The sequence below is a fragment of the Balaenoptera borealis genome (assembly GCF_965194805.1).
Source record: "Balaenoptera borealis genome assembly, chromosome: 11".
Taxonomy (NCBI): Eukaryota; Metazoa; Chordata; class Mammalia; order Artiodactyla; family Balaenopteridae; genus Balaenoptera; species Balaenoptera borealis.
Genome location: NC_138868.1, coordinates 17,089,337 through 17,106,444, shown reverse-complemented (window position 1 = coordinate 17,106,444; position 17,108 = coordinate 17,089,337). Strand labels below are relative to the sequence as shown.

The window sequence follows — 17,108 nt, the reverse complement described above, 5'->3', positions numbered from 1 at the left end:
AGCTTCAAGATGTGTTAAAATGTTGACCCTTAGAATTATTACCCTTAAGTCTCTGCCTTTTAAGAAACTCTCAAGTCTTGAATCAGCAGACCCTCCCTACTGGCTAAGAAAAAATTTTAGGTATCTTATATGATTCCCAAATCCCTGCCAGAAAAAGAAACAAAAACTCCTGATGGGAGGATGAAGGAGTATGTGTGAAGCACCATATGGCATTACACAATTTCTTAAATTTACCTTGTGGTCCTACTCCCCTGGAACTTTGCTGCGGTGGTTTTCGTATCTGTACTTGGACTGTGCACTTTTGTACCGTCTCACCACTCTCCCTCGCCCCCCACCAAAAAAAAAAGAAATACAAAAGGAAAGTAAAAGAAAAATCTCTATAGTCCTTTAAGTCCAGTTAAAACATGGAGCCCTTCCCCCATCTAACTGTTCATCAAGCTGTATTCCCATAATATATCTTTCATTCATTTTATAGCTCTTATGCCATTGCGTATTATAGTCATTTGACGCCATTAAGTTATTTGCCTTGAACTCCAAGACATGGGGAACTGTGTTATTTAATGCTCCGCGCGGGAGGGACGCCTGGCATTTAGAAGGCCCTCCATAAGGCTGTGTAACCGGAGCGAAGGTGTGTCGTGGGGACGGCACAGAAACAGAAGATGCAAGCCTTTATTCGGAAAAGCTTACAGGAACAATGACAGCACATTTACCAATGGTACAGAATCGTTTAACAAAGATGTGAAAATAAAACCATGGTTCCACGTCCACTTCTTACTACAATCTTCCCATTCATTAGCGTTGTCTCTGACCCCATTCCCTCCTCAAACCCAAGCTCAAACAAGACTGGGTCTGATTGGCCAATAGGAGCACAACCTTAGGTAATCGCGAGGCCTTCTCCAGCCAATGAGAGACCTGGGCGATTTGGCGGCGGTGAGACGTGCAGCCGTCTGGCGGAATCCTGGGGGCGTGGGGACACGTTGGGCGGGACTGAAGTTTGATTGGCAGGTGAGCGATCCGCCGCCTTAGAACGGAAACGCGGCTAGGTGAGAGCAAGGGGGGGGTCGTGGGCGGGGCAGTGAAACTAGGGTCAGCCAATGACCGACGCACTACATGCAGAGAGAAAGATAGATCACCAATGGCGGCACGGATATGGTGCCATGGGCGGGGTTTAGGCCCAAAGCTGTGTAGGAGCAGCGCCTATTACGGTAGTCCTCATCTTCACGGCCTGCGCCTCTGCCTGCATTCATTCGTTTGTTTTTTCCATTCACGAAGGTAGTGAGGCCTGGTTGAAAGCCATGGAGAGCGGTCTGCCTGCCGCCGGCTTCCTGTACTGGGTGGGCGCGGGCACCGTGGCCTACCTGGCCCTGCGCATCTCGTGCTCGCTCTTCACGGCCCTTAGGGTCTGGGGTTTGGGTCACGAGGCGGGGGTCGGACCGGGGCTCGGTGAATGGGCAGGTGAGTCGAATCCAGGGCCGCCGGCCCCCTCGCTCCTGCTGCGGCTCGCGCGGCTCCCGGCCGGGCCTGGTACGCGCTGTTCACTTCTGGGCCCAGCGCTTGGCCTTCCCGTCCCCAGCTCCCCTCTCCTCCATTCTGAGACTCCTGCGTCCCGCATACCTGCCTGTCCCCTAAGCCATTTTCTGGCTTGCTTAGACTTGTAGAGTTTTTAAATACTAAATACATTGCTGGCTTAAGTCAGCGAATCTGAAGTGCCACTTGGTGGGCGCGGGAGAAATCTGGCCTGAACTCCCTGGGGCTTGTGTCCTTAAAGCCGTTCCGGGTTAACGGAGTTAGTCGCCTTGCTGCTTGCTTCCTCAGTCGCACTCTACCCACCTTGGCTCGCCCCTTATGAGTGTTTTTAAAACAAAGTCTTTGTCTTGAATACTGGCCCTGTGCTCAGGATGAAAAGCATTCTGTTGCCTTTTGGGGGGCGAGGGTGGAGGAAGAGGACACAGAATTTCAGAAGACTTTCTGCTCTTTGGAACCTTGGATTCGGCCTAGTTCATGTAATTTACCAAAAAAAATTTGGTTAACTGTTCTGGAGTCCTAATGAGTAGCAAGAATTATTGCTTCTGCAAAACGGTAACTCTTCATGTAGAAATCGGAAATACTTTCTGCAGAAGGACATTTGCAGGAAAAAGTATTCCCAGAAAGAGTGAGCTAAACAAACAGGTCTTGTTCCATCTAGTCGGGGGATTTTGAAGATGGAGGAGAAAGGTCAGATTGGAGAAGTTGGGAAACATCTGAGGAAAGTTTTGCGCTTACTGTTTTTCTTTTTCTGCCTTTTTTGCTGATTTTCTTTCCTTATTTTTTGTTTCTTTTAGCTTTTTTTTTTAAAAACCGAGTGATATGCCGTTCTCCGATGTGATTATTCATTCTGCTGTTTTATAATTGAATGTTCACTTCACAAAGCATTTTATTGAATTTTGGGGTAGTTAGGGGTTGCTTTCAGACTAGGCTCAAATAATGTACACAAATAATGTTACTCCATATTCTTAACTTTATTCACTCAAAAACATTTCAACAACTTAGTAGGAAAAACATAATAAATTAACATTTTGGGACAGCAACAAAAGGAGAAAATATCTCAAGTAGGAATGAATATGTGAAGCAGCTATTAACATAATACATATTTTAAAAAGTCACTTAATTGTTTTTTGATCGTTGAAAAAGCAAGTGAAGTGCTCAGCTTGATTATAATCAAGATTGTAATTTCACGGTTGATAAGCCCAAATTCTTGGTTGTCATGTTTGGAAAACTTGCTTGTTGACTCTTTTTTTTTTTAAAGGAAGGTTTTATTTATTTATTTAGGCTGTGTTGGGTCTTCGTTGCTGTGCGCGGGCTTTCTCTAGTTGTGGTGAGCGGGGCTACTCTTTGTTGCGGTGCGCAGCCTTCTCATTGCTGGGGCTTCTCTTGTTGCGGAGCACGGGCTCCAGGTGTGCGGGCTTCAGTAGTTGTGGCACATGGGCTTAGCTGCTCCGACGCATGTGGGATCTTCCCGCACCAGGGCTCGAACCCATGTCCTCTGCATTGGCAGGCGGATTCTTAACCACTGCGCCACCAAGGAAGTCCACTTGTTGACTTTTGAACAAGACCCTAGTGCCTTAGGAAATTATATATCAAGATGAATAAGTTTTGTAATATGTAAGCAAAGACTTATGGTAAAAACTTTTTTTTTTCAACTATCTAAAATTGACCATAGTGGCTAATAACTCAAAGGGACCAAGTCATCTGTATATGAATCCATAGTAAAAAGCCAAGTGATATGACATTGTCATTTCATAAGTATTATTTATATTGAAAAGATTTGGCCCCAGAGGAAGGATGTTTGATAAATTAAGGGCAATGTTTAAAAGATTTGGAAATGAAATTTGAACTAGAACACTGGGATATAACAGGGAGGATCATAGTATCATAAAGTGAAATGTTATCCAGTTCACTTGTTGGGAAAACTGTCTTTTTTAAGTACTTAAGTAGAAAAAATAATGAAGTTGTTATTTTTAACATTACTTACATGTGGTGGCCTGGATCTTAAAAGTAAATACGTCTTCCTTTATGTCTCCAAATTCAGGGAATCTTTGAAAAACAAAGAAAAACTGAAATAATTTGAAAAACAAACCAGCAGAGATGACATTTGAATAATTAGGGTTAAATTGTGATTAAAAATAGGTAATTTGTTCAACCAGTTATTAGTGTAACTAACCAGGCAAGGGCTCGTGTGCCTGTGGTGCTGAAAGCCAAACTCTGACAGTAAGTGTTTGCAGCAAAGTCAGGGTTTATTTGCAGGGCACCAAGCAGGGGAGTGGGAGACAAGCCTCAGATCCACTTCAACTTGGTCTTTGAGTTTAAGGTTCTGTTTTTTTTTTTTTTTTTTTTTATGGGAAAGAACAAAGAGGCTGGGGTTAATTATCATCTAGGGACATTTCTGTAACATTTCCTAATCATAGTTTTGGGAGTGAGGGTGTCTCTGGTTTATGATTCCCAGGCCAGGTGGTCCACGGCTCAGGGGTCTGTGAGCTCATCTTGTAGTGGAGAAACAGCCTGAGTTTATACGTTGATGATGTTATTGACAACAGCAGTTTTAGTACATTAATGATGTTATATGGACAGTGGCAGTTTCAGTCATCTGACTCTGGTTGATTAGTGTTCAGTTAGCACAGGATTGAGGTCAGAGGGGACCAGAGAAGGAATAAAGTTTTGGGTAGAGAGATTAATCATAAACTCAATAAGGGAACTCGGTTTTTTTTTTTTTTTTAAACATCTTTATTGAAGTATAATTGCCTTACAATGGTGTGTTAGCTTCTGCTTTATGACAAAGTGAATCAGTTATACATATACAATATGTTCCCATTTCTCTTCCCTCTTGCATCTCCCTCCCTCCCACCCTCCCCATCCCACCCCTCTAGGTGGTCACAAAGCACCAAGCTGATCTCCCTGTGCTATGCGGCTGCTTCCCACTAGCTATCTATTTTACATTTGGTAGTGTATATATGTCCATGACACTCTCTTACCCTGTCACATCTCACCCCACCCCCTCCCCATATCCTCAAGTCCATTCTCTGGTAGGTCTGTGTCTTTATTCCCGTCTTGCCACTAGGGGAACTCGGTTTTAGGGCACCTTGGTGTCATTAGGGAGGCATTGCCTGGTTTCTAATACTGATGTTTATTTAACATCTTCCTCTCCATAACCAATTATTTTAAGTATTACATAATAATGTGTGTTGAGTTGGTAGTATATTTTTATACTTGTTATTCTTAAGTCTCTGTATGTGAGTATGTTTAATTTCTCCCCTTCAGATTTTAGAATCTGAGAGGCAGGGACTGTGGGTCCTCATTTTTTGTCTTTTCCCACAGTAACTGGCATATTGATCAGATATAAGCTCTTCTAGACATTAAAAAAAAAAAAAAAAAAAACCTTGGAAAATCCCCAAAATACAGTTGTGCTTTGCAATCTGTAAAAATATTCCAGACCACAGATTCCTTAGTCTAGTAGGTTTTTAAGACCATCCATTACATGGCCCATCCTCTAACTTATCTCCTTCATCTTCTAATCAAGAGCTGGGTCATCCCTTCCCTAGTTCTCTCCAGTAACAGTCCCACTCAAGTGAATCATGCTGATTTCACTAGGTCCCTAGCAGGTGGGTTTAGCCAATTTAGGAGGTAAGGCTCTCTTGCCTGCCATTGTCATGTGACACTTTCTGTATCTCTTCCGAGAACAAAGAGATCCTGTGAAAGGGGAGCTTCAAGTTGTTTGAAGGTCCCTGTAGCAAGTAATGAAAAGAAGATTGCTAACAAAGGTGGTCAGTTTGTGCTAAGAAGAGAATAGTCCTTGCTGTGGAGCAACAGAGAATGTAATCTGTAGAATTTGGTTTGAGCGTAGACACATTTTGCATTTATTTGAGCAAGTTTCCATCATTGGAGTTCATCTAAAATGATTGATGTAGAAATAAAGTGGGGACTTCCCTGGTGGCGTAGTGGTTAAGAATCCGCCTGCCAATGCAGGGGACACGGGTTCAAGCCCTGGTCCGGGAAGATCCCACATGCCGTGGAGCAACTAAGCCCGTACGCCACAACTGCTGAGCCTGCGCTCTAGAGCCCGTGAGCCACAACTACTGAGCCCACATGCTGCAACTACTGAAGCCGGCACACTTAGAGCCCGTGCTCTGCAACAAAGAGAAACCACCGCAATGAGAAGCCTGTGCTCCGCAACAAAGAGTAGCCCCTGCTCGCCACAACTAGAGAAAGCCCGTGCACAGCAACGAAGACCCAATGCAGCCAGATAAATAAATAATCTTTAAAAAAAATAAAAAAATAAAAATAAAGTGGAGGTGATAGGTGCAAAGACAAGGTAATTATACTTCCAAACCACTGATATTTTATCCTTTAAACTTGAGACAGCACTCTGAGCTCTTAGTTTCTAAAGGAGAGGATATAGCTCCAGGCAGCAAAGAATGAAGGATCCACTAATCAGTTAATGAGTTAGATTTTTAATATAGCTTTATTGAGATATAACTCATAGACCATACAATTTACCCATTTTAAAGTGTACAATTCAAGGTTTTTATTATATTCACAGGGTTGCACAACCATCATTATAACCTAATTTTAGAGCATTTTCATCTTCCTTAAAAGAAACCCTGTACCTATTAGCTGTCACTCCCTCATTCCCACCCCCTCGAGCCCTATTCTTTCTGTCTATATACATTTCCCTATTCTGGATATTTCATGGAAATGGAATGAGATAATGTGAAGTTTTTGGTGGCTGGCTTCTTTGATTTAGCACAGTGTTTTCAAGGTTCCTTCATGTTGTGGCAAGTTTCAGTGGCTTCATTTTTTTTTTTTTTAATTGCTGAATAATATTCCATTCTGTGGGGAAGAAAATCCAAAAAAGAGGGAATATATGTATATGTATAGCTGATTCACTTTTCTATACAGCAGAAATGAACACATTATAAAGCAAACTATACTCCAATAAAAATTAATTAAATAAAAAAAGGAAAACTAATGAAATCCATATAAAGTATGAAGTTTAACAACAACAACAAAAAATATTCCATTCTGTGGAGTGAGTTAGATTTTGCAAAGGGTCTTCTCCTCTGTATTTTGCCCTCTGCACATCTGCATTAGCAGATCCCTGAGATTTTCCAAAGCTGATGGAACTCATTTGGCTCTGTAGTATTGCAAGGTTTTCCTAATTCAGTAGACAATGAGGACTTAAAAAGGGTATGGGGTGTTGGGGTTCTCCTGTGGAAAAGCCATTCGTCAAAGCTGGCTCTGCTTAGCCAAGCTCCAAGAATCAAAGGGTTCTCAAAATCAGGTGTGGTACATAATTACTGTTTTTACATCAGACAGCTGTGCAGGATTAGTCTAGTTACCTCAAACTGTTGAAGGCTACTTGAGTGACCAGGGCCCACTGACAGTGGGTCCCTTTCTTTAACTAGGTTTTGAGGTATTACATGATTATGTATGTACATATGTATGTATGAAATGTTATTTAACTTGGCAAGTCCAGAAGAAATATTACTATCACTTATTGAATGCTTGAAGTGTTCCAGGCACTTCACATAGATTATCGTTAATTTCTCTTTGAGTTGTACTCCAAAATCCCCAGTGTACAGAGAAGGAAACAGGGGCTTAGGTAAATGACTTCTGTGGTTTCATAGCTGGTGAGTTACAGGATCAGGATGCAAAGCCAAGTTGTCCGTTATGCAACATCTACATGCTGTGTGTGGTGGGGATTGGCTTACAGACTACATGGATACTTGGGGTGGATTCCTTTATACCTTAGGAACTTTATTGCTTTTTGATTTAAGGCACACTTTCAAATCTGGACATGCTTGGTAATTCTGGAAGCATTTCAGGATAAGTAGCACATTTTAGAATCAAGTAGCTCGGGATTTTCTTCAGATTTGTAACCATGAACACATTGGAAAGGCACTCAAGGTGCTTAACAAAGCGAAGGGTTTGACTGGCATCAGTACCTGACCTTGAATGCTGTTTTCTGTTTATCAGTCTGGCATTCTCAAATGGATTTAGTGATTCTCCGGAGGTCCAGCTTGGTTAGTGTAATATGCTCCCTGTTGACATTCTGGTAGACCTGTTCTTGCTGGTGAGTTTGTTTTTGATGTTGATCACAGTGTTTTTTAAAAAAGCTGTTTTTTTTTTTGTTTGGTTGTTTGTTTTGTTTTTTTAAAGCAGGGCAGGTGGTGGAGGGCAGAGAAACAGATGAACTTAGTCATAAAAGTTCTTGAAGATATTTATTAATTCTTCACTTCATCTCTGAAAAGGGAGTCCATAGGCCTAAATGGAACAAAGTCTCCAGATTGGAGTTAGCAGCGGCAACCTTAAAGCACTAGGGCTAGAGCTGTGTAAGAGGAAACAGATGGAACTGGAGGATCGGCCCTAAAAGCATGCCCTGGTCTTATTTGGAGGAAAAGCCAAAGAGGATGGTTTCCTGGAATTAGAAATTCAGCCTCCTTACTCTGAGCTGTTCCCTCCAACCTCACACCAGCCTCCATTGTCTCCTGCTCCCTTTTTTTCTGTTCTTCCTCTTCCTTTCTGTGCAATAATAAGTTTCCTATTTAAGGGTCAAACCTGAGACCTCAGAGACTCAAATCTAGACTTGGATTCTAGCTCCTCCAGTTTAAACTAGAGTGTAACATTGAGTAAGGTAGTAAACATCTGTGAGCCTCACTTTCCTCATCTACAAAATGGGGATAATACTGGAGCCTGTTTCATAGGATTGTTGTGAAGGGTAAATGAAAATACTTATTCTGTGTAAAATAGGTGGTGCAGTGCCTAGTACATAAATGCTTAATAACGAATTAGTAATATTATTAGCCTTTGTAGCATTATATATTAATCACTTGAGCTAATTGACAAGATAAGGCTTAGTAAGAAAAGGTTATTAGCTGGCTGACTGCATCTTCAGCAAACAGATTACCTTTGCTACTCAACTGAGACTGTTGAGCTTCGAAACTAATTTTCTGTTTGTTTTTGTTGGTTGAGGATAATTTTCAGTTTCAGAAAAAAGTTATTGAAAGATTTAGTTAGTGAGCAGAGTACATTGGTAAGTGGGTTTGAATAGATCAATTCCATTGCCTTTAAAGCCATTTGTAGATAAGGATAAGTTAAAAGAAATTTTATTTAATAGTGTGTCTTAGTTCGTTTAGGCTGCTATAACAAAAATAGTCCAGGCTAGGTGGCTTAAACAACAAACATTTCTCACAGTTCTGGAGGCTGGGAAGTCAGATCAAGGTGCTGGCAGATTCGGTGTCTGATGAGGAACTGCTTCCTAGTTTATAGATAGCTGTCTTCTTTTTCTGTCTTCACATGACAGAAGGGGCCAGGGAGCTCTCTGGGGTGTCTTATAAGGGCACTGATGCCATTTGTTAGGGCTCCACCCTCATGACCCAATCACCTCCCAAAGACCCCACCTCCTAATACCATTATATTGAGGGGGTTAGGATTTCAGTATATACATTTTGTTTCTAGCATATGAATTCAGTCTGTAGCACAGATCCTTTATTCCATTTCTCTCCTGCTCATCTTTCCTGAACATAAAAATATTAAAATATAGCAATTTGTGTCTCTGCCTTCTGGGATAGATTACGATTAAGGCTAGGAGGCAGGGAGGGTGAAGCCTTCACCATCTTGGTGGAGAGTGTGATCCAACACTGTTCATTTGTCCACCCACCATCCACATCCTCCTGAGGCTGGCCATGGACCTTGTAACAGACCAGTGGGATGGCAAACAGGAATCAGGAACAAACTGCCCTGTTAAGTGGTGGAAAGCAGACACACTTGGTTCTATGGGAGCTTGTGAAAGAAGGTCAGAGTGATGACTGAGCTGAGATCTGAAGGGAAGTGAAGAGTAGCAGACAGAGCAGAGGGACCAGCAGGTGCTAGGCTCCTGAGGTGGGAAAGAGCAGGGTCCCCTTAAAACAAGGCCTGAGCGCTTGGAGCCAAGAAAGGGTAGGCATGATGTAAGATGGGAGTGGAGAGGGGCTCAGGGGCCAGTGAGCAGGGCTGTTTAAGAACATGGAAGACGGGCTTCCCTGGTGGCGCAGTGGTTAAGAATCTGCCTGCCAATGCGGAGAACACAGGTTCGAGCCCTGGTCCAGGAAGATCCCACGTGCTGCAGAGCAACTAAGCCCGCGCACCCCAACTACTGAAGCCTGTGCGCCTAGAGCCCATGCTCTGCAACAAGAGAAGCCACCGCAATGAGAAGCACACGCACCGCAACGAAGAGTAGCCCCCCGCTCGCCGCAACTAGAGAAAGCCCACATGCAGCAACGAAGACCCAACACAGCCAAAAATAAATAAATAAATAAAATAAATTTATTTAAAAAAAAAAAAAAAAAAAAAAAAAAAAGAACATGGAAGACAATTGTGGGGATTTTAAGCAGAAGAGTAATGCTGAGTTGCAACTTTATTGTTTTAAGTAAATTTATTTATTTATTTATTTTTGGCTGCGTTGGGTTTTCGTTGCTGCGAGTGGGCTTTCTCTCGTTGTGGAGAGAGGGTTCTACTCTTCGTTGTGGTGCGTGGGCTTCTCATTTTGGTGGCTTCTCTTGTGGAGCTTGGGCTCTGGGTGCTCAGGCTTCAGTACTTGTGGCACTCGGGCTCAGTAGTTGTGGCTCGTGGGCTCTAGAGCACAGGCTCAGTAGTTGTCGTGCACAGGCTTAGTTGCTCCGCGGCACGTGGGATCTTCCCGGACCAGGGCTCGAACCTGTGTCGCCTGCATTAGCAGGTGGATTCTTAACCACTGCGCCACCAGGGAAGCCCTGAGTTGCAACTTTAAACAGAAGTTTTTGCTTCTGTGATCTTTCTGAAGCTGTTGCATTGTCACAGAGGTAGAGAAGAGCAGATTATTCACATAATCTCAGTTAAAATTGCCTTTAAAAATGCAAATTCATACTTTATAGTAAGGGAGGCCATTTTTGTGCACTTTCTGGTTATCATCTTTCAAAGACTATTTCTCCCTGGGGGAAAATCTAATCACTGTGGTATGGGAAGTTCTACTCTTGACCAGGGACTGGATGATAACGTTGCATGAACCCTGAAACTGGGTTATTGCTTTCTCGAGGTCACTCCATAGGACCATGGTGTGATAGTTGAGAAGCCTGCCACACATCCGTCTCAGAAGGAATGCTTTGTTTTCTTATTCATTTTGTCTGGTGAAAAAACGTGTTTGCCTGGTCTCTAACTGGCAATACCAGGGAGACTATCCAGTTTCTGAAAAGTTATCCTTACCACTATTAAGTGAAGTTATTTCTACTTAAATGATCTAGTCATTGGGGGAAAGGAGGAAAGACTAGAGAACTAAAGATTTTGAACAATTACTGCCTCGCAGGAGTATGACATTGGGGAACAGTAACGCTAACGGAAAATTGGCTTTAGGGTCAGTACAGCAGGTCTGAGCTTTGCTACTTGCTAAGAAGTTTGACCTTGGAGAAAGATTGCTAACCTCTGAGCATAACTTTCTTCATCTAGTAAATGGGGCTGTTACTTTTCAGGGTTATTATGACAGCAAAATGAGATGTAAATGAGGTTCTCATGTAACATCTTATGTGTTTTTATGGATGCCAAGTAACATATATTTAAGACATCTTTATTTGTATACATTGCTCTTATTTGATGAAAAGAGATTGTTGAAACCAAGAAATGTAGTTCACTCAGCAGATAAACTATTGGAAATCTGAAGTTGTGAATAGATTGATTAGGAGGTGATTCACAGTACTCCAGGAGAATTGCTTGCTTTGTGAAAAGATTTACTAAGTGGTTCCTTGAAATATGGTCCCCATTAGTGAACCTGAGATACAATGGACTTAGAAAAATCTGGTTCTGTGCAACTTTTCAACTACATTGTAAAAACCTTGGGTCATTTTCAGCTCTTCTTCTCTCACCCACATACAGTCTATTAGGAAATCCTATTGACTTTAACTTCAAAATATCCAGTATCCAGTTCCTTCTACCACTCTGGTGTAAGCCACCAAAATCTCTTGCCTTGATTATTATAACAGCCTCCTGTCCTTCTGATTCCACCTTGGCTCCCCTATAATCAGTTCTTACAGAGCAGCCAGTGATCCTTGAAAAGTTCTAGTCAGATCATGTGATCCTTTGCTCAGATCCCTCCAATGTCTTCTCATCCTGTTTACTTATTTATTTTTTTAAAATGAATTTTTATCGGAGTATGGTTGCTTTACAATGTTATGTAAGTTTCTGCTGTACAGCAAAATGAATCAGCTATACATATACATATATCCCCTCTTTTTTGGATTTCCTTCCCATTTAAGTCACCATAGTGCATTAAGTAGAGTTCCCTGTGCTATATAGTATGTTCTCATTAGTTGTCTATTTTATACATAGCATCAATAGTGTATATACATCAATTCCAGTCTCCCATCTCATCCTGTTCAGATGAAAACCCCACTTGTCACCATCTCCCATACTGCATACTTTGTTCATGTATGACATTTCTTGTTTGTCTACCCCTGTTAGAATGGAAGCACCATGAAGACAAAGATCTGTCTCTCTTGTTCACTTACGTATCTCAAGTGCCTAGGACAGAGCCTGCACAAAATAAGTGCTAATACATAGTTGTTGAATGAATGAAAATATTCAGGTATTCCAGTGTTTTTGAGGGATAATGTATTTTTTGTGGGGAATTATCTTCTCTTTCTATTTTCTCTTATTAGTTGTAAATCTAAGAAATATTAGTGGTCTCCCCACCTCTAAAAATGAAATTATTTAGTCTGAAAACAAAATATAGATTATAACCTCAGGAAGAAGTTCTCATAGTATAGACCCTGGGACTAGACGGCCCTGAATGTCTTTGTGTCCCAGACGTGCCTGTACTTACCGCTTCTTTCTGCTTCTGTGTCCTTTTGCTTGTGCAGAGACATTCAGTAGTTTCAGTGGTTGTTGAATGTTGATCTCTCTGCCTGGAGTGCTCTTTCTTCTGTTGTTCACTCTTCCTTACTCCTCCTGTTCATGAAATTCTACCTACTTTTCAGAGTCCTGATTCTGAATGTTTATGTGCAGCTGCCCACATGGAAGCCATCATGTACTTTTGGAACTCTGATAGTGCTTGTTTTGTGCTTTTTTGTGGGCTTTTCCACACTTTACCTTTTTGGTTGTTTGTGTGTGTGTCTGTGCTTGCACTCATGACTTTGTTCTAAACTACAAGCCCCTCGAGAGTGCACAATAAATAATACGTAGTGAATGAATATATTTTCTTTGAATTATATTTTGATGGGGATGGGGTGTTTTGCTTTGCTTTTGTATTTTTTTGGTTATGTTTTACAAAATAATTTGTACACCTTTTTTCCTCTTTGTTTTAAAACCTCAAGTGACACCTAAAAAACTAGATTGAAGTTAAACCCAGACTGACTAGACAAAGACTGGTTATGGAATTATTGTAGCAGAGCTGGGATAACAGTTTTGAAAGTGTGAAATGCAGTGAGAGCAAAGAGATGTCCTTGTGTAGCATTGGTAATAAGCTAATCTTCCTTCATACTTGTGTTAGGAAATTGCTGTAGGAAATCAACCACTTTGCCAGATTTAATAAACATTTCAATATTAATGGATATATTTATTATTCATCCCCAAGTCTTTATAAAATTGTTACAAGTAGGCTTTCTTTTAGTAAGAAAGACTTTTCCAATGAAAGTTCCTGTGAAACCTTGCTAATTGGTAAGGCTGAGATGAATGAGTGAAAAAACTGAATTCTAGGATGTGTTGACCAAAATGTAGTTTTGTTATTTTAAAGGCCTGAGAAAATGAACCCACGCCTTCTAGAGCCTTCAGACTTTTTGGGGACATTGAGCTGAATTTCCTGGAAAATCTCTTTGGTAGTAAAGGCATTGAATGGTCAATGTATATACTTAATAACTGCTAGAAAGTTAACCACAGAGCATTGAATATATGCGTTGTTTGCTTCATGGAAAGAAATGAATACTGCAGTTGGTTGATAATCTACAAAAGTTTAGTCAGCCATTTTGTGAGAAACTTGAGAAAATTGAAAAATCATTAGGAGGCAGAAGAGACTAATGATAGAATAACAAAACTGGAAGGGCTGTTGGTGACCTCTTCAGTTGAACTATTAGGGAAATAAGCTGGAAGAGGTAATGACTTGCTCAAGTTCATTCATCCAGTTAGAGATTGTTTAGGCAAGAGGGTCAGTGGCAAAGAGCAGAAAATGGGGGTTGCATCGGTGGTCGGTTGATTAAAAGCAGTGGTAGGAGTGATGAGCGGCAGGCTCTGACAGCAGAATAGAAGAGACTTGTCAGGGATGGATTAAGAGAGGAAAACTGGTGAGGAGGACAGGCAGAGGTGATGAGTGCTAACAGTAAGGATGCTGGCAGAACTGAACTTCATCCCATTTCCGCAACTGGTATGGGGCGAAAAGCCTTCTCTGTGCAAGAGCCTGAACTCTCGAAGAAATGACACACATCTCTGTAGCCCCGAGGGTACCATGTTTCCTACTCCTACATGGATGTTAAGACCCGGGGACCTTCTCACTATGTATAGTGCTACAAGCCAAGTGGGTCGATCCAATGTCTCTTATCTGTAGTCTTGGCTGTGCCTGTAGCCCTAACTACAGATGATGTTGATGACACTAAATTGCCAAGGAAATACTGTATAGTTTTTAGGATTGCTTCTCAAGGTGGCCAGCAAAGGGTGCAGTATCCTTTAGAAGTTTAAACTCCAGTTTTAGAGTTCCCTTAACCTTCCTCGTATGTAGAAATCTCATTCTCCAGATTGGTTTTACTGTAATGCCGGCAGTAACTGCTCACCACCAAGCTCACTTCCAGTAGAAATATTGCCAAGCTTGCTTTAATGATTGCTGAAACTCCCATCTTGTCACATAAACAGACTTAATAAAGTAAGCAAGCTCTCCTAATCTTGCACATTCAGTCATAATTTTGCTGTGGAACGGGGAGCAGCTTCTTATCTGTGTGTTCCAATACCTATCATTGCCTGTCATGAGAAAGGGGGGGATGATCTCTTTATAGATAATGTGAAAAAAAAAACACAGGGGTTAGACAATGATGTTCACACATTCTGAATTAGAGGAGGCTGAATTCATGAAATTTTACCGTAATGTTGACATCTTAATTTACAAATTGCTTTTGCAAGTATTCTCCAATGATTGCCATTACCACCCTGTAGTTATTATTTCCACGTAATATACCAGGACCAGAGGGAGCTGCAGGGACTGGTATAGGGGTTACACAGCTAGTAAATGACACAAGAAATTGAATCCAGGTTTTCTGAGTCCGGGCTCCTGCCAAATTTCCTGCCGAAGCTCCTGATAAGGGTGATTCTAAGGCAATTTGCAGTTCCTGTCCAAGAGCTTATACGTCGGAGACTTCCTCAAATGTTGTCTGAAAGTGAAAGGTCTGTTTATGCCAGTATCCATGGGACATAAGAATCAGTTGGATGTGTTGGTTAAAAATAGAGAGTCTAGGGCTTCACTACAGACCCACTCAATCAAACTCTCTAAGAAAAGAACATGGGAAAATGTATTTTTAACAAATTAAGTTGATTCTTAAGATCATGCATTTTGGGAAACACTGGACTGGGGTCGGGCTAGCCTTAGAAGAAGGCAATGGACTATACATGCAGGCTTTTTAGCCAGATAGCTATTCTTGGTACCAGGGCTTGGTTTATAATAGTGTTAAAACTTCAAGTGATTTCTGTACTAAATATTTACATATAACTTTGACAGTTAAATAGAGATTCTATTTTAGGCTAGTTCTGTGTTTGTGCATTTGAAATAGATTAGAAAAAAAAAGAGAAAACTTGAAACTTCTCTGTGTTGCTATGCAATGAGAAGAACCACAAGCAGCACACCCAGTATTTCCCAGTCTTCACTAATTGGAGATCGGGGGTGAGGGTAGTGGGGTCAATAAGAATGGTTTTTGGTAGATGCAAATAATTGAAATTTTACTTTGCTTTTGATAAGACCATAGGAAGAATAGCTGAGGACTTTGGAAGCTTCACTATAAAGAATAGAGAGGGGCTTCCCTGGTGGCGCAGTGGTTGAGAATCTTCCTGCCAATGCAGGGGACACGGGTTCGAGCCCTGGTCTGGGAAGATCCCACATGCCGCGGAGCAACTGGGCCCATGAGCCACAACTACTGAGCCTGCGCGTCTGGAGCCTGTGCTCCGCAACCAGAGAGGCCATGATAGTGAGAGGCCCGCGCACCGCGATGAAGAGTGGCCCCTGCTCGCCGCAACTAGAGAAAGCCCTCGCGCAGAAACAAAGACCCAACACAGCTAAAAATAAATTAATAAATAAATTTATTTAAAAAAAAAAAGAATTGAGAGAACAATATGTCCTTATTTTCTATTTGTGATTTTTTTTTTTTTAGTGGCCCCATTTCTTAGTTTATATATATTACATTTATAGACAAGAACGTTTTAAGTCTGCTTTCTTTCTTTATAGATGGATTTAAAAAAGAATTATCCTTATTGTGAAATTAATATAAGTGATTCTTATTGGGCCAATAGACTGGAGAGGATGTTCTTTTTCTTTAAACAAAAAATTAAAGTCCTCCAAATGAGGAAACAGCAGCAAAATGGGCTTAGGTTTAACCAGAAGAAATTTCGATTATAGTTGGCAATCTGAATGACTTTTGTAGTGATTAAACAGTGGAATCGGGTCATTCATTCATTCAGCAGATAATCATTGTGTGCTGACTATGTGCTTGGTGTACCGCACTGGGTCTGGAAACTAGTGGTGAGCAAGAAAGCCTTGGTCGCTACCTTCTTTGTTCTAGTAGAGGACACAGATCATTACATAAGCAGCTCCGAAAAGTTTAGCAGGAGCCAGCTATGGGAACACCTCTTCAGGGGTTTAAAGGTTTCTATAAGGGGCTTCCCTGGTGGCGCAGTGGTTGAGAGTCTGCCTGCCAATGCAGGGGACACGGGTTCAAGCCCTGGTCTGGGAAGATCCCACATGCTGCGGAGCAACTGGGCCCGTGAGCCACAGCTACTGAGCCTGCGCGTCTGGAGCCTGTGCCCCGCAACAAGAGAGGCCGCAACAGTGAGAGGCCCGTGCACCGCGATGAAGAGTGGCCCCCGCTCGCCGCAACTAGAGAAAGCCCTCGCACAGAAACGAAGACCCAACACAGCCAAAAATAAATAAATAAATAGTAATAAAAATAATAATGAAATCTGCCATTCTGACCATTCCAAAAAAAAAAAAAAGTTTCTGTAAGAAGTCAAATTTAATCCAAGGTGTGGAAGAAAAGTAGTAGGAAGATGATGATGTTAGTAATAGTAATAAGACAAAATGTTTGTTAAAAAGCTTACCATTTACCAGATACTCTTCTAAATGCCTCAGTGAATTCATTTACTCCTCACGCACTCCAATAAGGTAGGTCCTATCCCCATCTGACTGAAAGAAAGCTAAGATAATAGAGAGGTCAAGCAGTTTGTCTGAAGGCACATGGCTAGGAAGTGGAGGAGCCCCTGGGATTGGAACTCCTGTGAACTCTGCAAACTGCGTTGATGAATGAGAAGTGGGCAGGTGGGGGGTTGGAGGACAGGGGAGTTTTTCCAGCAGAGAGAAGACTTGGCGTGAAGACCTTGAGGAAAGT

At 41.7% G+C, this 17,108-nt stretch overlaps 1 protein-coding gene across 1 annotated transcript in view; it reads left to right on the top strand.

Moving 5' to 3' along the window:
• The first annotated feature begins 1,156 nt into the window (after positions 1-1,156).
• Positions 1,157-17,108, top strand: part of HSD17B12 (hydroxysteroid 17-beta dehydrogenase 12) — a 177,529-nt gene continuing 161,577 nt past the window's right edge. Inside the window, exon 1 of the mRNA XM_082343843.1 lies at positions 1,157-1,455. Coding sequence (XP_082199969.1) covers positions 1,296-1,455 — 160 coding nt within the window. The 5' untranslated portion in view covers positions 1,157-1,295. The remainder of the gene's footprint in view (positions 1,456-17,108) is intronic.